Genomic DNA, 20,593 nt, shown 5'->3' on the forward strand with positions numbered 1-20,593 from the left:
GGAGAACATGGTCCACTCGGACTCCATGTCTCCAACCTCCCCCGGGATCTGGGAGAAGCTCTCCTGGAGGTGGGAGTAGAAGACCTCGCCGACAGAGGGTTCCGCCAGTCGTTCCCAGCAGACCCTCACGATACATTTGGACCTGCCAAGTCTGACCGGCTTCCTCCCCTCCCAGCGGATCCAACTCACCACCAGGTGGTGATCAGTCAACAGCTCTGCCCCTCTCTTCACTCGAGTGTCTGAGACACGTGGCCGAAGGTCAGATGATACGACTACAAAGTCGATCATCGACCTCCGGCTCAGGGTGTCCTGGTACCACGTGCACTTATGGACACCCTTGTGCTCGAACATGGTGTTCATGATGGACAAAATGTAACTAGCACAGAAGTCCAACAACTGAACACCACTTGGGTTCAGATCGGGTAGGCCGTGCTTCCCGATCACCCCCTCCAGGTCTCCTGTCGCCGCCCACGTGGGTGTTGAAATCCCCCAGGAGAACAATGGAGTCCCCAGTCGGAGTGCTGTCTAATACCCCCTCCCAGGGACTCCAAGAAGGTCGGGTACTCTGCACTGCCACTTGGCCTGTAGGCCGAGACAACGGTGAGAGACCTGTCCCCGACCCGAAGGCGTAGGGACGCAACCCTCTCGTTCACCCGAGTGAACTCCAACACATGGCCACTGAGCTGGGGAGCAATAAGCAGTGCGACCCCAGCTCTCCGCCTCTCCCCGTGGGCAACGCCAGAAAAATGAAGCATCCAGCCCCTCTCCAGGAGTTGGGTACCAGAGCCCAAGCTGTGCGTGGAGGTGAGCCCGACTATCTCTAGTCGGTATCTCTCAACCTCCCACACAAGCTCAGGCTCCTTCCCCCCCAGCGAGGTGACATTCCACGTCCCAACAGCCAGGGGCTATGAGCATGGACCGGGCCGCCGGGCCACCCACCCTCGACCGCCACCCAATCCATCTGATTTGTATCCACCGCAAATCAGATGCAAAGTAGAAGTAATAAAAACGCTTTATTCGTGGCCAGTCAGTATGCAGTCACTACAACTTCTTTTAGTTCGTGATGTGGACATGATGGGCACGCAAAATATCTGTTTTACACACTGTCCCAGTCCGCTGCCAAGCCGCAAATCCCTGTCAGTTGTGGATATCAGCAGATGACAGCGAATATACAGCGCATAGATTGAGTATGTTTGTGTATGTATTGAGTATGTATGGAGTATGTAAGGCGGATGTCATCCGCAGACAAAATTTTGTGCAGCTCAAAAATCCTGGAAACGGAAAAACGTGCTTCTGCGGATAATTGCGGACGTGTGCGGGTGTCGTCCAACTCATACATGCATGTTTCACGCATATTGCAGATGTTAAGTGAATATGAGCCAATTTTGTGTGCAATCCATACACAAATCCTCCTAAACGCCAGTGGGACAGGGCCCTTAAAGTCAAACTGAAAGCAAATGTCTACAACTTGATATAAATAAATTAAAAATATAAAATCCAGCTTCCTGATGAAATGGTGTAGAGGAGGATTTTGTTAAAAAGAAGACCTCAACATTCAGCTACAATTTGCCACAAAGTACATCTCAGATGTATTTGATGTTTTGGTGAAAGAAACTTTTATATTTCTTTATAATGAATGTTAATAAAGTCCAAGACACATTCAGTGACTTGGAAATGTCTGAAGAATACTGGCAATAGAACTGATTATTATTTACAGGTATTATCAAGTTTTAGAGATTTGCTTTCAGTTTGAGTTTGAGGAAGATAATTTTAGAAATTTTTAGTCTTGATATTTTTTGTATTTCTTTGAAATGGCATAAACAAATTAATATCTGTGAAATACCAAGTGTTCCAATACTATTGGAGGGCACAGTATGCTAACCTTATGATGAGTGCAAAATGAGTGTGGTATTATTACTGTTTTGTTTAAAAATGTTTAATTTTCACTGTTCCTGCACTTTGTGTGAAGTCATATCATATATCACATTGATATGATAATATTGAGATATGATAATTTGGCCACATTGTACAGCCCTACTGTCAACTAGCTGAAAGCTTTGAATGTTAATTTACATCTACATTAAAAAAAATGTTTAAAGTGACAGGGGGTTAAGAGGGCTGTAATTAGGGGGGTCTGTGGGGTGGAATCCCCCCAGAAGCTGAAAGGTTTTAGCCATGCTCATGCTCCCAAGAACCCTTTTACTGAAAAAAGTCTGAAGGACCTAAATGACATGGTGGGATGGTAAGTGAGAGGCAAATAAAGAAAAATGCTTAAAAAGGCGGTGACATGGCAAGATGCTCAAGAGCTTCGCTCGTTCATGTCTGCGACATTTACACATTAGACCAAGGACGACTCTATTAAATTTTGGAAGTGATCCGGATCTGGATCTGAATTCTGGATCAAGTTTCATTCTATATAGGTTTTGAAGGATTACTGTTAGCAGGATTACGTCAAAACTACGACACAGATTTTGACAAAGTTATCAACACAGATACATATTAGGTCGTGAAAGACTCCATTAAATTTTGGAGGTGATCCGGATCCGGATTCCGGATCAAGATTTCACTTTACATACGCTTTGAAGGATTGCATCAAAACTACATAGAGTCTTACCAAATTTGCACCACAGATAGATATTAGGGCATAGAAGACTCCACCAAATTTTGGAGGTGATCCAGATCTGGATCCAGATTCTGGATCTAGATTTCACCAAATTTGCACCACAGATAGATATTAGGGCATGGAAGACTCCGCTGAATTTTGGAGGTGCTCCGGATCCAGATTGGTGGATGTCGGAAATCTCTGATTGCTCTTGTTAATGCATATTTTTTGTGGTGTGGGGGTGGTTTTCATGATAGGTGGCTTGGGTGCTAGCATTAAATATTATGACAGAATTATTGCCTCAGTAACCATGAAGTAACAGTGGAGCTAGTATCACAAAGCTATGAGCCCCTTCACACCTAGCAAGAATGAGCATGAATGAAGCTGAGTAAGACCAAATGAGAAAAAAAAAAGCCAAACATCGAGGCACAGTCAGGAGGGACAGACATTTGGACAGCTGTGTAGGAATGCCGTTTGAATACCCAGAATGTGTGCCAAAGCTGCCTCAAATTATTTGCGCACATACGGTGTACAATGGCACCCTAATACAGGTCGAATGCACACAGAATACAGTACGAATACCCAGAGTGCAGGTCTACTGCCGTGGAAACACAGCACAAATCCCAACAATGCCGGCAGAATACAGCACAATTATGCAGAATGTAGTCCGATCACCACATGATGTCTGGGTGGAAGGCAGTCCAGAGGAGGGGCATGGCAGAGTGAGTGTTGTGGTCCACTATCTTTTGTTGACCGACTCTGTCTCTCTGCTGGATTTCGAATGACATCCAACCTATGAACTGGTTACAGGGTTCCCTGACTATCAGATTACTGCAGTGCATGTGATCACAGGTGATCAGATCATTACAGGCATCAGATCACTGATGTCCACACCCACAGGCATGAGTACCAGTCATATCCACCAGTCCACGGTGCATCGCAGTAAACCCATGATCAGGGGACCCTGGCTCACATACAGCAGTCCATATATTGGATGAAATACTAATTTAGAGGAGGAGTAAAGGTACCATGACACTTGCATGACTTTGATCCGAGGACTTGCACACATATCATCATGATGATCTCCACCCACTGTGTTCCCAGCTGGATGCTGCACTTTGTTCCACTGGGGGCCACACATTGTGCGCTGGACGCTGCATATATAAAATAATTATTTTGTAGCGGATTAATCATTTTCTCTAGGAGTTGGCTGTTGAAAACGCCTCTCATCGCTTCAGGAATCACAGCGGTCCACTCCAGCAGCAGCTTTTTTTTTTTCTTTCGTGCGTGCGCACTGAATGAAGTGGAGAAAGCATTTGGAACCATCTAAAAAGGTAAGTATTTGTCATGTTTATATTGTAATAGCTTGGTAAAACAGTTGCATGTTCATTTGTTCTTCTGAGCAGCTGTAAAGGGTACAGTTGTATGCATAGGTTTGGGCACACCAGATGATTTCCATGAGTTTCCTTTATAAATCATTGGTTGTTTGGATCAGCAATTTCATTTAAATATATCATAGCAGACAAACACAGTGAGAAGTGAAATGAAGTTTGTAGGATGGGAGCAGTCGAATGAACAACAACAGAAAGTGTGCAATAATTCTTTAAACAAAATTAGGCAGGTGCATAAATTTGAGCACCCCAACAGAAAAAAAAAATACATCAATATTTAGTAGATCCTCCTTTTGCAGAAACAACAGCCTTGAAACGCTTCCTATAGCTTCCATTGAGAGTCTGGATTCTGGTTGAAGGTATTTTGGACCATTCTTCTTTACAAAACATCTCAGGTTTGTTGGTTTCCAAGCATGGACAGCGTGCTTAAAATCACACCACAGATTTTCAATAATATTCAGGTGTGGGGACTGAGATGGCCATTCCAGAATGTTGTCCTTGTTCCTTTGCATGAATGCCTTAGTAGATTTTGAGCAGTGTTTAGGGTCGTTGTCTTGTTGAAAGATCTAGCCCCAGCACAACTTCAACGTTGTCACTGATTCATGAATATTGCTCTCAAGAATCTGCTGATATTGACTGGAATCCATGTGACCCTCAACTTTAACAACATTCCCAGTACCTGCATTGGCCACACAGCCCCACAGCATGATGAAACCACCTCCAAATTTTACTGTAGGGAGCAAGTGTTTTTCTTGGAATGCTGTGTTCTTTTTCAGCCATGCATACCGCCCCTTGTTATGTCCAAAATAACTCAGTTTTAGTTTCATCAGTCCAAAATGAAGCTGGCTTGTCCAAATGTGCTTTAGCATACCTCAAGCAACTCTGTTTGTGGCGTGTACACAGAAAAGGCTTCCTCTGCATTACAGCATCATACAGCATCTCTTTTGTGCAAAGTGCACTGTATAGTTGAACAATGCACAGAGACACTGTGGGTTGACTGTTGTCACTATCCTTTGGTTCAGCTTATCTATTTTTCTTGACCTGTCACTTCGGGCCTTAATTAGTACTGTGCTTGTGGTCTTCCATTTCCTCATTATGTTCCTCACAGCGGAAACTGACAGCTGAAATCTCTGAGATAGCTTTTTGTATCCTTACACTAAACCATGATGTTGAACAATCTTTGTTTTCAGGTCATTTGAGAGTTGTTTAGAGGCTTCCATGTTGCCACTCATTAGAAGAGATGCAAAGAGATTTGTAGATGGCCACCTTAAATACCCTTTCTCATGATTGGATTTACCTGTGTAAGGAGGTCAAGGGTCAATGAGTTTACAAACCAATTTTGTGTTCCAATAATTAGTGCTAAATGTATTCAAATCAATAAAATGACAAGGGTGCCCAAATTTATGCACCTGCCTAATTTTGTTAAAATAATTATTGCACACTTTCTGTAAATACTAGAAACTTCATTTCACTTCTCAAATATCAGTGTGCTCATCTGCTATATGATATATATAACTGAAATTTCTGATCCAGACAACCAATGATTTATAAAGGAAAATCCTAAAAATTATCAGGGGTGCCCAAACATCTGCATACAACTGTATCTGGTGTAAAACATTTGCCAACTCAACATGAGGATCTGCTATGGTGACCCTGAGTATATATGCAGATATCAAGGAAAAAGACAAAAGTTTTTGTTACATTTTTATAATTATGTGGATAAAAATGAAACAAATGATATATCACCCCAAGATTTTGACTTTATCCATATGATAACTAACACATGCATCCAATGACATGTTAACTGACCATAGAAGGTCTGTGTCTCACTGGACCAGTCACAGTTATGATTTCACTCTCGTTTCTTTGATAATTTGGGATGTTTACAATGTCTATTTGTGATTCTGCATCATGTGTTACTGTTTTAATTGTGGGAGGATAACTTTAAAGGCCCAAGTGTTAAACACATGGCCCACCGTTGCCTTGGGGTTGAAGCCCAGTTCTATTCACAGTGCATCCGGAAGGTATTCACAGCACTTCACTGTGGGGTTCCTGTGGGCTCATTGCCTGCATGGACAGGTCTTGACGTGTGTCATGTGATTTGGCCATAGCAAAGGGCTTGTTGTAAAGAACTCTGAATACAGAAATAGGCTCTTTGGATGGATTTTGGATGTTGAATGTCCTATTTTAATAAGCTGAACTCTTTTGGGGTATGGCAGCTTTAGTTCTGTGATATTACTCTGTAACATTGTGCTGGATTAGTCTTTTCCATTGACAGTTTATTCACAGACTTTTACTGCTGTCGGGTTATTGTTTAGATGTATATTTCTCCAGTTTTCACTTGAACTCTATTTGGCCTCTCTATAGTCCTTATAGTACTTGTTGGCATAGTGCACTAAAGTAAGATTTGTTGAGCTGATGCCTTTTTCTCAGAGGTTTTCTTTTTCACTATTGATGAAGTCATAAAGCGCTGTCTGGAAGAAACACAATTTCTCTGTTAGCAGCTTCACTGAAGCAGCAGCAAACAAGCAAACATGTCGCCAGTACTAGGAAATTATTGTGTTTCAGTCTTGCATCCTTGTAAGAGGGTTCAGGATTTGAATCCAATTCTGAGACTCTAATTGTCCATAAGTGTGAATCGTGTATTTACATGCTTTGTGCGCAATTAGGCAAGTTGTATTTTGTAGAATAAATTGTTGAACAGGAAAATTGTTTTGGCTTTTTCATGGGAATATATATGTGTGCACAATTATTAGGCAACTATTAATGTGAAGAATTAATATGCAACTAAATAAAAAAATTGCTTTCTTATTTGTTTAATCTCATTTATTATCCCCCCGATATGAATTATGGAGTAGGGGGTGTAAATAATGATCAACATGTCTATCTCTCTGTTTTTGCTTGATAGCGTGATATCTCAAGAACCAGTTGACCAATTTCATTCATATTTAGCACAAGTGTGTACTGGCATGATCCCCTGACACTTTGTATTACTGATTTTTGGGGAGGTTTGGGAGTTGATTCTAAGTCCATCTTCAACCCGAAAAGGTCCAAGTAGTCCCTCCTTAATAATAGCAGCCTGTACCAGTGCCCCTCCTCCACCTTGCTGGAGTCTGGCTTGAAGTGGTGCTATGTGTACATTAGTGATCTAGAAAACAGGTGGATCCATCTGGTCCATCAAGACTCAGTCTCAGTTCATCTGTCCATAAAAATTTCTTGTCCCAGTCTTGACATTTCAACTTGTGAGTCTTGTTCAGTGGTGGTTGTGTTTCAGCTTTCCTTATTATTACCTTGGCCGTGCCTTTGAGCAAAGAACTCCTTGTACTTCTGGACACACCAGGTAGGTTGCAGTTCTGGAATATGTGGCAGTGGAGGATAATGGATTCCTGGTAGCATCACATTGAATTCTTCTTGTCTTGTGCAGTTAATTTGTATATTTTCTTCTCCACACATTTCTTGCAATGCTATTGACTACTGGCAACAAAATGTTTGACTGTTAGCTTAGCTATTGAATCATTAGTACTGCATATAGCTTGGAGTTTGGAAAATATGCCCAGAGCAATTTTAAACAAATTTGATGGATAAACTCAGTGGAAGGTTGATCTCACAACAGTTAATGTCAAGGTCATAGACCAAAGGACAGGGATAAATCAAAGGTCATTGTCTAAAATACATTAATGTGTCATGCCCGTCCCTGATCCAGGTGTTAATCCATATTTGGCCTCTTTATTTAGTTCATCTTTATCTTCTGCCATTGTCAGTTCCATTCTTGTTTGATCAGCCAGTCTGTGTTTTTTTTATCATTTGTTTATTTTTGTTTTCATTTGTTATATTTTCTATTGTGCTTTAGTATTTGGTCATATATTTCCTGTTCTGTTCTCAGGTTAGTGCCCAGTTCTGTGTTATATTTTATTCTGTCTTATGTCTGGCCTGTTCATTGTTCCCTGTTATTCCTCCCGCCCTGTTAATTATGTTCACTCCACGCCTTGCACCTGCCATCATGTTGTTTCCCTCACTTTGACTCTGTCTGCTTTGTTTCCTTTCACTCACGCTCTGTGCACCTGTTCACATATCTTTGTCTTTTCTTTACTCCACCTTGTGTTGTCCTCCCTCACTGTCTTGCACAATGTAGTATCTTCGTTCACTTGCCACGCCCCCTTTCTAGATTGTTCCTTAGTGCACCTGGTTTATTTCTGTCCTATTTAATTGCCTCCCAGTCACCACACCAGTGCCAGTTTGTTGTCTCTGTGCACTTACCAGCTCTCTTTACAGTCCTGATTTACCTTGCTGTGGTTTTTGATCCTGCTTTGTATTTTTGACCACGCCTTTTGCTTCTTCCTCTGATGTCTGTTTGCTCGTGCCACTGAACCCTGCCTGACCATGACTGCGTGTATGCCTAGCCCTATATGTACCTCTGCTCCGCTGATTGATAACCTGTGCACCGAACCAAAGCCTGTAACAAACCCAACGACTTCTTTTACACCAAAGCCTGATCTGGGAGTCTGCATTGGGGGTCCAGCCGCCATAGTTGCCGGGCAGCCGCCCACCCTGACATAATGGCCATATCTCAGGAACTACATGAGATATTGAAACACAAAGTTTTCTGCATAGACTTCTACTCTAGATCTCTGTTGTCAGTGTTGTCGTGATGACATTATGCAGAGTCAAATATTTAGTTGACAGCAGCAAGACTCTACAGTTATCTCAGTGTCTTGTTAGCCCTGTGTTGAAGTAGGTGGACCTGCCTCCCACAGTTTATGCTTGAATGGGCTTCACTCCACAGACATGATAAACTCATATAATTATTCTTTTGATTCTCTGATTTGGGTTACTTGCCTGTTTTTATGAAGAGACCACCATCAATAACACAAAATGTGTTATAAATGGTAAATGGAGTGCATTTAAATAGCACTTTTTCATCTGCATCATACGCTCAAGGCGCTTTACAATAATGCCTCACATTCACCCCAATGTCAGGGTGCTGCCATACAAGGCGCTCACTATACACCAGGAGCAACTAGGGGATTAGGGACCTTGCCCAAGGGCCCTTAGTGATTTTCCGGTAAGGCTGGGATTTGAACTGTTATAAGCCTTTTTCTGCTTCATAGCAAAGTTAATAATACAAAGTGTGATCTCCTTCATTCTATAATAAAACATTCTGGATCAAATTGGTGTCTTTTAAGAAGACATTGGGCCTCATTCACGAACAGTTCTTAAGAACAAATTTGTTCTTTAGTCCTGCTAATGACGTTTTTATGAAGATTGTGGCATTCATGAATGTTTTCAATTGATGGGCTGCTACTTATCAATCAATCAATCAATCAATTTTTTTTTATATAGCGCCAAATCACAACAAACAGTTGCCCCAAGGCGCTTTATATTGTAAGGCAAGGCCATACAATAATTATGTAAAACCCCAACGGTCAAAACGACCCCCTGTGAGCAAGCACTTGGCTACAGTGGGAAGGAAAAACTCCCTTTTAACAGGAAGAAACCTCCAGCAGAACCAGGCTCAGGGAGGGGCAGTCTTCTGCTGGGACTGGTTGGGGCTGAGGGAGAGAACCAGGAAAAAGACATGCTGTGGAGGGGAGCAGAGATCGATCACTAATGATTAAATGCAGAGTGGTGCATACAGAGCAAAAAGAGAAAGAAACAGTGCATCATGGGAACCCCCCAGCAGTCTACGTCTATAGCAGCATAACTAAGGGATGGTTCAGGGTCACCTGATCCAGCCCTAACTATAAGCTTTAGCAAAAAGGAAAGTTTTAAGCCTAATCTTAAAAGTAGAGAGGGTGTCTGTCTCCCTGATCTGAATTGGGAGCTGGTTGGAGCTGGTTGGAGCTGCAGCATTTTGAATTAACTGAAGGCTTTTTAGGGAACTTTTAGGACAACCTGATAATAATGAATTACAATAGTCCAGCCTAGAGGAAATAAATGCATGAATTAGTTTTTCAGCATCACTCTGAGACAAGACCTTTCTGATTTTAGAGATATTGCGTAAATGCAAAAAAGCAGTTCTACAAATTTGTTTAATATGCGCTTTGAATGACATATCCTGATCAAAAATGACTCCAAGATTTCTCACAGTATTACTAGAGGTCAGGGTAATGCCATCCAGAGTAAGGATCTGGTTAGACACCATGTTTCTAAGATTTGTGGGGCCAAGTACAATAACTTCAGTTTTATCTGAGTTTAAAAGCAGGAAATTAGAGGTCATCCATGTCTTTATGTCTGTAAGACAATCCTGCAGTTTAGCTAATTGGTGTGTGTCCTCTGGCTTCATGGATAGATAAAGCTGGGTATCATCTGCGTAACAATGAAAATTTAAGCAATACCGTCTAATAATACTGCCTAAGGGAAGCATGTATAAAGTGAATAAAATTTACTTGTGCTAATCATATGTTAATTAGGTTAACCAGGAACACGCTTTCAGTTTGCGAGGAGATGGGATTTATTAACAACATAGCTGTGAACAATTTTGCAGTTTAAGAACACGATGAATCTGACATAGTTTTCTTAAGAACCTTCTTAGGGACAGCTTAAGAAGGAATCTAAGAAGATTCTTCAGAAGATATTGGTGAATGAGGCTCAATGGGCCTCAGCCACAGGATACAGTGAACACTATTTAAATTGTAGGACCTTTGCAGTCTTCCAGTCTCAAACCAAATGATAATTTTTAGCCAGCGTGTTGCTCTGCAGCACCACAATCATTAAAACAACCCAGGAAAAAAAATGCTCCCCCACTTTAATTTGTCACAGTCTCTACTTTTCTGGCTTTAGAGAACAGTTAGAGTTATTGATTAATTTTACCTCACAGCAATATGAACATATTAGTATAGCAGCTTCTATATTAGCCTGCCACCACCACTATTTGCACCCACAGCATCACTCCAAATGAACACAGGCAGGTTCAGATTAACTGTGCAGTTTGTTAGAAAACTGTCAACATTATTTTCATTCTTTCTCTCTGTTATAGGCGATACTTTGGGGAGAAAATTGGTCTTTACTTTGCGTGGCTGGGATGGTACACGGGTATGTTGATCCCTGCTGCCCTAGTTGGAGTTTTTGTCTTCCTCTATGGTCTCTTCACAATGGACTCAAGCCAAGTCAGGTTAGTTCACACAACCAAGTAGTACTGCAAATTAAATTTTTGCCATGATATTAACTGATCCTTTATCTCAAAACCTGCTGACATTTCCTGGATTCATTGTCTCATCAGTAAAGAGATTTGTGAAGCCAACAGCACCATCATGTGTCCCATGTGTGAAGAGAACTGTGAACCCTGGACACTGAGTGACAGTTGTGTTTATGCGAAGGTCAGTGCAGTTTTAAAGTGCCTTAAAGGCAAATTATACAAGGGCCACTTGAATTATTGCATAGCCACTGAAAACCAAAACTATGAATAAGTAAACAATATCAGCATATTCTGCACAAAATTAGTGGTACTGTACACTCTCTGATGTGGTATAATTAAACAATTTTACCAGTCTAATATTTAAACATTTATTGCTGTATTTTCTTTCTCTGAATAATGAAAATTTATGCCCATCATTGAGAATGTTCTCCTGCACAGTGACCACCAACAGTCCACCCCCAACAGTCTTAAAATCAGTATACGTTTTGTGAGACTTGGACACTAATCAGTGATCTAGGGTGACAACTCGATGTCTTTGGCACTCTGTCTTTTTCAAGGATCTTTGGGTATTCCTGGAATGACTTTGCGTCAAACAAACTATTACTTACACTCCAAAAAAGGGACTGCTGTCTCAACACAAACAATTGATGTAACAATTTGCATAGATTTTTTTAAGTTATTTCAACTTAGTTATTTCAACTTTCAACTGAGTTAATGCCACAAGACCTCTCTAGTTAAGCTGAAATAATTTTAGTTAAGTTCAAATAACTTAAAAAAAATCTATGCAAATTGTTCCATCACTTTTCTCATTGAGGTAGTGGTTCATTTTTTAGAGTGTACTGTGTGCAGCTATCACGGACAATTGTTATGACCTGCTCTATAACGGTGCGGTTTGGCAAAAGGACTCCAATGCAGAGAATCACAACAGTGGAAGGTAAAAGCAGGTTTCAAGCTCATGCAAAAAACTATAGTTCAAGAAACTGACTAGAGGCTTGTTCAAAAACAGGCAGAGATCAGGTACACAGGTGATCAGTCCAACAGGTCTTTCAATGGAAGGCAGCAAAATGTTATCAAATCCAAAAAAAAACAAAAAAAAAAAAAATGCAGTAAGTCAATATACAGAAAGTTCTCATACCAAGGGATTGATCCAAAATATGGCAGCAAATGTCTGTAATGGAGAGGCAAAACACTGGAAAAAGCACTGGGAGAAATAATGTGAGACAGCAGAACAAACCTATACCATGTGGCAACAAGGGCACACGCTAACAGATAACAGTTAAATAGGCCACCAAACAGTCACACGCAGAAGTGCACAGAATAATAATAACACACTGAGCGGGTGCCAGTAGATGACAGTGTATTTTGACCCATCTACTGGATGGCAGTGGCAATGACGCCCAGTTATATCACACGATTGTCAACCTGAATCACAACTTAACAGTCAGACTTTTCAGTTTTGCAAATGCCTTTTTTTTTACAAATGAAAAATGAGATATTTTACAAAAGCACATTTATTTGTAAACACCAACACACACATTACATTAACTTGTGTTGGTTTTTACATAGAATGAATGAGTCAACCAATCAGTGTGAGCGGAGGCTCAGTTTACCCATAATCCCTTTGGGAATCTGTCTGTACTAATGTTAAAACTTCATAATTAGTGCAAATGACAGAATTGAAATTAATGTAGTTATTCTATCCGTATTAATTTGATTTATGAATCAAAACCGCAAGTCAAACCTGCTTTCCTTTTCAAGATGTCTGCCTCATGGCTGGACCACAGTATGCTGTGAAGGAAAATTACTTATGTTTTTCTGTGGCAGCCTGGTGGCCAAGCCCCTTCTGCTGGGGTACACTTGAGCTCAGCTCCTCTCAGCTGCCTCACTGCTACAAAATACGTAGCAGACAGGAGCCAACAGGGTTTATCAATGTTTTTCACCATTACTAACTATGTAAAAAAAAGTTACTAGTCTAAAAGTTATCAGAACTAAATTTATCGGAAGCTAATTGGTCCACTGATGGTTTTTGAAGTTAGCTGAAAAGCTAGTCCACTAACAAAAAAGCGGTTAGTGGAGCTGATCATTGTTGATCTTTATCATCTTGGCTACACACAGCTTGGTGTATATGTCCTGGAGAGAGGGAAGCTCAGCTCCAGCGATGTGTTGTGCAGTTTTCATCACTGTCTTGCTCTGTGATCAAGGGTAGTGCTATTCCCGTACTAGGTGGAGATGCAACTTGTCAGGACAGTTTCAGTGGTACTGATGTCGAACGACCTGAGGAAGTGGGGAGTCATACCGAGTTTCTTCAACCTCCTGAGGTAGTATTGTTGTTACTGGGTCTCTTTCACTATGATGTATTCACTGACAAACTTGAAGCCACTTAACCTCTCCAGGAGGCTCTGTCAGTGGAGATAGGGATGTGTGCTGTCTCCCCTGCTTCCTAAAATACATGATCAGGTCTTTGTGATGTTGAGCTCCATACTGCTCTCAAAACATCACTGTTAGTGATGTAACCTCACTCCTGTAAGCTTATTCATTGTCGTTTGAGATAAGACCCATCACTGTCACGTCGTCAGAGTACTTGAGGATGGCACTGGAGTTATGTGTGGCCACACAGTTGAATCTGTACAAGGTGTAGAGGAGAGGGTTTAGCATGCAGTGCTGACATGCTGCTCCCCTTTCTCACCATCTGTCAGTGATCTGACAGGATGCCCAGTATCCAGCTACACAAGAACTCATGAGCTTAGAATGAACCCTCCATATCTACATGGTAGCAGACCCCCTCATGGAGGCCGTTATGCTGCACAACCATGTTGATACAGTAGCCCTAAGGGGACATAATCACGTCACCTTCCACATTTAGCAACACAGTCAGATAACTGAAGAAAACAAAAAGAATAAACAGTGGTTGCTCCTCTATGCTCTGTCTACTGGTTGCTCCTGCAGGATAACAAGTTTAAGAATCCTCGTTTTTGTGAAATATGTATTATTTATCATTAGAAAATTTGAGGGCACATGATCCCCCATCGCTATGGACGTGAAAACATGAAGGGAAACAAAGTTGTGACAGGCAAGGACATCATACATTTCGGCAACGTCACCACTAGATGACATTAAATCCTACACACTGTAGCTTTAAAGATAAAATTGAAATAAAAATATCAAGTGCTTTCAAACTGTGTCTCTGTATGTGCGTGGAACCTGACACCAAAGCTCACTGAGGAGAAGCTGCATGTTTCATATTATTGTCACCACATCCTGGGTTGGATGTGAGAAACCAAAACAGGTCAAACTGATGTCGTGTGTAAGTTCTCAATGTGTTTTATAATAAAAAAAAAAATTCAATCTGTGAAACAGTACACTTCTTTTCTGCACCAACCTGCATGTTCTTGTGCTTCTAGGTGACCCATCTTTTTGACAATGGCGGCACTGTTTTCTTTGCGATCTTCATGGCTATTTGGGGTAGGTGCAAGCTGTTTTATTTGATTGCCTCCACTTGAGAGAAAACCTTCGGGAACTCAAATCCATTTGTCCAACAGTATATTTATGCTCCCACTTACACTCTGCTCTCAGCAACTCCAAACACGTAAACCTTTAAAATCACAGACTTTAATACATTAATGACTGTGTGGCGCAAATCCCTTCAGCCTTTGCTGTATAAAATCTTTATTACCAAATACATCATGCTCAGGTTTCTCTGAAACATCTGCACTTGCAGTGCTTGTGTAATTATTCAGGTAATTAAACAGTTCCTGGGGGAGGTAATTTTATCCTGCCGTCAGGGTTGCAGCAGTGCTCTGTGATGCTGATATATTGTTGCCATGGCTCCCATAGTTACAATATTATACTAATTTATACTGCGCAGCATCTGGCCTCATTCCATCTATCTGCCAACATTTTAAATATTCACCTGTGCCCGCAGGGAACCGTTGGCACATTGTGTGCTATGTGTGAGTTAAATTGGGGCCAAGGAGAGCTTGAGAACTGAAGGAGGACCAACCAGCCTCACTGTCAGGCATCTGTGGCTGAATCCTGCTTGAAGGCTTTTGGTAGTTTGGGCCAAAGCAGGAGTAATGCAACACTGAGAGCACTCTGGCTGTGGTGTGTGTGTGTGTGTGTGTGTGTGTGTGTGTGTGTGTGTGTGTGTGTGTGTGTGTGTGTGTGTGTGTGTGTGTGTGTGTGTGTGTGTGTGTGTGTGTGTGTGTGTGTGTGTGTGTGTGTGTGTGTGTGTGTGTGTGTCAGAGAGAGATAGAGATGAAAAATTGTCTAGCCCAGGGGACCAAAAAGCAGGCATCTGAAAGTACTGTGTTTCTCTCTGTCTCTCTTTAAACAAAAGTAGGTCAAGCTATATTAAACTTCAAATCCTTAACAGCTGTCAAAGTTGTGACCGAGGATTCGCTTTTGGTGCTTTTTATAGCAATATAACCTCAGCGTGCCCCCTGATTTATCTGTACTGATAGAATCATTTGCTTCATCTTAAATTTATAATAGAAAAATACAATTACACATTATTCCAGCATGAAGCGTGGATAGAATCCTGATCTCAGCTTGTCTTTAGATGTTCCTGTAGCCGTCTGTGATGCGTGTCTAAAGCTGACAAAAGCACCGAATCATTAGAGTCGCAGTGTGGTAACCATCATACAGGCTTTTTCCATGGAATCCTAATGATCTGAACGTCCGTCGCTGCCTTTGCAGTAAAGGCACCAAAACAAAAGCCACAACACACACTGAACCATGTGTGAGTGAAGGTTTAACTGTGTCGTATGAATATAGAGTAAAGCAGGGTTATTAAAGTACTGGTAATAAAAGAATCTGTGATGTGGTTTGCCTGTGCCCTTAATCCTGATACCAGGGAACATTTCATGGCTGTCGGCATTAAAGGGATAAGGTACTGATGGCCTACCATGTGTGTGTGGGTCAGGGTTGGACAACAGTAGGCCATGAAGGAGCAAGACGGTGCAGGTAGGTGTTGCTTGCTACCAATCATTTCACCAGGTGATTTCACAGATGATCAGGCCTTTAATTTGAGGGGAGGAGCTTGTTAATAGATTCAACCTGCTCCCTCTTGGCCTTTGTTACCCACCCCTAGTGGAGACATTAATGTTTTATGTCATTTTCAATTGACTGTGGAGGAGTACAACTTTAGGAATCTGAACCAAGGTATCGGAGAAATGTTCCACCGGAAAAGGGAGCAAGGCAAATGATCTGTTCAGGCAGGAAACTGACTTTGGCACAACAGTGGATCAGCAGGCTAATAAACCAAATCAACATTGTCAATATGCATGTGCCATGACCATGTCAAATCTTCCAGTCAGAGTTCACCAGTACCCACTTTAGTAAACAAAGCATAGAAGCCACATTACCAGAGTGTTTCAATAATTTATTTCTCACCCTTGAAGTTAAATAAGCAGCTTTAAGCAGCACGCCGGGTCCACATTGTTCGGTGAAGGATCCATGTGGGCTGCAAAAGTGGAAAAGGCAAATTTGCTCAGAACCCACACATTGCATTTGCACTGCAACTTTTCCATCAGAATTGTAAGATCCCGAAGGTTGTGCTGAGTGGACTAAATTAGTAAGTTTGAATTATTATTTTTACTTTTATCTGTTATATATCCAAATAAACCCAGATAAATATTTGATAATGTCTATATTTTAGTTTTTATTTTATATATATATATATATATATATATATAATAAATATATAAAATATATATATATATATTATTTTTTATATTTTTAGTTTTAGTTTTACATCCTCATTGAAGACAACTTTGGATGCTGTAGCTCCTCTGAAAAAGAGAGCTTTAAATCAGAAGTGCCTGACTCCGTGGTATAACTCACAAACTCATAGCTTAAAGCAGATAACCCGTAAGTTGGAGAGGAAATGGCGTCTCACTAATTTAGAAGATCTTCACTTAGCCTGGAAAAATAGTCTGTTGCTCTATAAAAAAGCCCTCCGTAAAGCTAGGACATCTTTCTACTCATCACTAATTGAAGAAAATAAGAACAACCCCAGGTTTCTTTTCAGCACTGTAGCTAGGCTGACAAAGAGTCAGAGCTCTATTGAGCTGAGTATTCCATTAACTTTAACTAGTAATGACTTCATGACTTTCTTTGCTAACAAAATTTTAACTATTAGAGAAAAAATTACTCATAACCATCCCAAAGATGTATCATTATCTTTGGCTGCTTTCAGTGATGCCGGTATTTGGTTAGACTCTTTCTCTCCGATTGTTCTGTCTATTTTCATTAGTTACTTCATCCAAACCATCAACATGTTTATTAGACCCCATTCCTACCAGGCTGCTCAAGGAAGCCCTACCATTATTTAATGCTTCGATCTTAAATATGATCAATCTATCTTTGTTAGTTGGCTATGTACCACAGGCTTTTAAGGTGGCAGTAATTAAACCATTACTTAAAAAGCCATCACTTGACCCAGCTATCTTAGCTAATTATAGGCCAATCTCCAACCTTCCTTTTCTCTCAAAAATTCTTGAAAGGGTAGTTGTAAAACAGCTAACTAATTCATGCATTTATTTCCTCTAGGCTGGACTATTGTAATTCATTATTATCAGGTTGTCCTAAAAGTTCCCTAAAAAGCCTTCAGTTAATTCAAAATGCTGCAGCTAGAGTACTAACGGGGACTAGAAGGAGAGAGCATATCTCACCCATATTGGCCTCTCTTCATTGGCTTCCTGTTAACTCTAGAATAGAATTTAAAATTCTTCTTCTTACTTATAAGGTTTTGAATAATCAGGTCCCATCTTATCTTAGGGACCTCGTAGTACCATATCACCCCAATAGAGCGCTTCGCTCTCAGACTGCAGGCTTACTTGTAGTTCCTAGGGTTTGTAAGAGTAGAATGGGAGGCAGAGCCTTCAGCTTTCAGGCTCCTCTCCTGTGGAACCAGCTCCCAATTCAGATCAGGGAGACAGACACCCTCTCTACTTTTAAGATTAGGCTTAAAACTTTCCTTTTTGCTAAAGCTTATAGTTAGGGCTGGATCAGGTGACCCTGAACCATCCCTTAGTTATGCTGCTATAGACGTAGATTGCTGGGGGGTTCCCACGATGCACTGTTTCTTTCTCTTTTGCTCTGTATGCACCACTCTGCATTTAATCATTAGTGATCGATCTCTGCTCCCCTCCACAGCATGTCTTTTTCCTGGTTCTCTCCCTCAGCCCCAACCAGTCCCAGCAGAAGACTGCCCCTCCCTGAGCCTGGTTCTGCTGGAGGTTTCTTCCTGTTAAAAGGGAGTTTTTCCTTCCCACTGTAGCCAAGTGCTTGCTCACAGGGGGTCGTTTTGACCGTTGGGGTTTTACATAATTATTGTATGGCCTTGCCTTGCAGTATAATGCGCCTTGGGGCAACTGTTTGTTGTGATTTGGCGCTATATAAAAAAAAATTGATTGATTGATATTACAGTAAACTACCACATAGATCCGATGATTCATAATATGTCATACCATGCACTGCTTACCATTATGATATATTTATACACAATATATAATAGCGGTACACAGAATTTACAGTCTATATATACAATATAATGCAATACTAAAATACTCTTGGCCGTATGAGCATTGTCCATCCATCCATCCATCCATTTTCTTCCGCTTTATCAGGAGTCGGGTCGCAGGGGCAGCAGCTCAAGCAAAGCCGCCCAGACCTCCCGTTCCACACACACCTCCCCCAGCTCCTCCGGGGGAACCCCAAGGCATTCCCAAGCCAGCCGAGAGATGTAATCCTTCCATCGTGTCCTGGGACTTCCCCAGGGCCTCCTCCCAATGGGATGTGCCCGGAACACCTCTCCAGCGAGGCGTCCAGGGGGCATCCGGAAAAGATGCCCGAGCCACCTGAACTGACTCCTTTCAACGTGGAGGAGCAGCGGCTCGACTCTGAGCTCCTCCCGAGTGACCAAGCTCCTCACCCTATCTCTAAGGGAGCGCCCAGCCACCCTGCGGAGGAAACTCATCTTGGCCGCTTGTACTCGCGATCTTGTTCTTTCGGTCATGAGCCAAATCTCATGACCATAGGTGAGGATCGGAACATAGATCGATCGGTAAATCGAGAGCTTTGCCCCCCTACTCAGCTCTCTCTTCACCACGACGGTCCGATACAGCGACCGCATCACTGCAGACGCTGCACCGATCCGTCTATCGATCTCATGCTCCATCCGTCCCTCACTCGTGAACAAGACCCCGAGATACTTAAACTCCTCCACTTGAGGCAAGGACACTCCACCGACCTGAAGAGGGCAAAGCACCTTTTTCCGGTTGAGAACCATGGCCTCAGATTTGGAGTTGCTGATTTTCATCCCGTACGCTTCACACTCGGCTGCAAACCGCCCCGGTGCATGCTGAAGGTCCTGATTTGACGATGCCAACAGAACCACATCGTCCGCAAACAGCAGAGATGAGATTCTGTGGTTCCCAACCCAGACCCCCTCTACACCCTGGCTGCACCTAGAAATTCTGTCCATAAAAATAATGAACAGAACCGGTGACAAAGGGCAGCCCTGGCGGAGGCCAACGTGCACTGGAAACAGGTTTGACTTACTACCGGCAATGCAAACCAAGCTCCTGCTGCGGTCATACAGGGACCGGATAGCCCTTAGCAAAGGACCCCATACTCCCAGAGCACCGCCCACAGGGTGCCCCGAGGGACACGGTCGAACGCCTTCTCCAGATCCACAAAACACATGTGGACTGGTTGTGCGAACTCCCATGAACCCTTGAGCACCCGATGGAGCGTGTGGAGCTGGTCCAGTGTGCCACGACCAGGACAAAAACCACACTGCTCCTCCTGAATCCGAGGTTCGACCATCGGTCGAATTCTCCTCTCCAGTACTCTGGAATAGACCTTACCGGGGAGGCTGAGGAGTGTGATCCCCCTATAGTTGGAACACACCCTCTGGTCCACCTTCTTAAACAGAGGGACCACCACCCCGGTCTGCCAATCCAGAGGCACTGTCCCCGATCGCCACGCGATGTTGCAGAGACGTGTCAGCCAAGACAGTCCCACAACATGCAGAGACTTAAGGTACTCAGGACAGATTTCGTCCACCCCAGGAGCCTTGCCACCAAGGAGCTTTCTAACCACCTCAGTGACTTCGGCCTGGGTAATGGATGAGTCCGCCTCTGAGTCCCCAGTCTCTGCTTCCTCTTTGGAAGACGTGACGATGGGATTGAGGAGATCCTCGAAGTATTCCTTCCACCGCCCAACAACATCCCCAGTCAGGGTCAACAGCTCCCCACCCGCACCATAAACAGTGCTGGTGGAGAGCTGCTTCAGCCTCCTGAGGCGTCGAACGGTTTGCCAGAATCTCTTCGAGGCCGACCGATAGTCCTCCTCCATGGCCTCCCCGAACTCCTCCCAGACCCGAGTTTTGCCTCTGCAACTGCACGGGCTGCGGCACGCTTGGCCTGCCGGTACCTGTCAGCTGCCTCCGGGGTCCCACCT

The 20,593-nt window shown here is 42.6% G+C and overlaps 1 protein-coding gene across 1 annotated transcript in view; it reads left to right on the forward strand.

Annotated features, from left to right (window-relative positions):
• The window catches only part of ano3 (anoctamin 3), a 168,961-nt gene that overhangs the window by 131,601 nt on the left and 16,767 nt on the right, over positions 1-20,593 (forward strand). Inside the window, exons 11-13 of the mRNA XM_034176176.1 lie at positions 10,970-11,104; positions 11,213-11,309; positions 14,530-14,590. Of these exons, the coding sequence (XP_034032067.1) occupies positions 10,970-11,104; positions 11,213-11,309; positions 14,530-14,590 (293 nt within the window). The remainder of the gene's footprint in view (positions 1-10,969; positions 11,105-11,212; positions 11,310-14,529; positions 14,591-20,593) is intronic.

Source organism: Thalassophryne amazonica, chromosome 8 (assembly GCF_902500255.1).
Source record: "Thalassophryne amazonica chromosome 8, fThaAma1.1, whole genome shotgun sequence".
Classification (NCBI taxonomy): Eukaryota; Metazoa; Chordata; class Actinopteri; order Batrachoidiformes; family Batrachoididae; genus Thalassophryne; species Thalassophryne amazonica.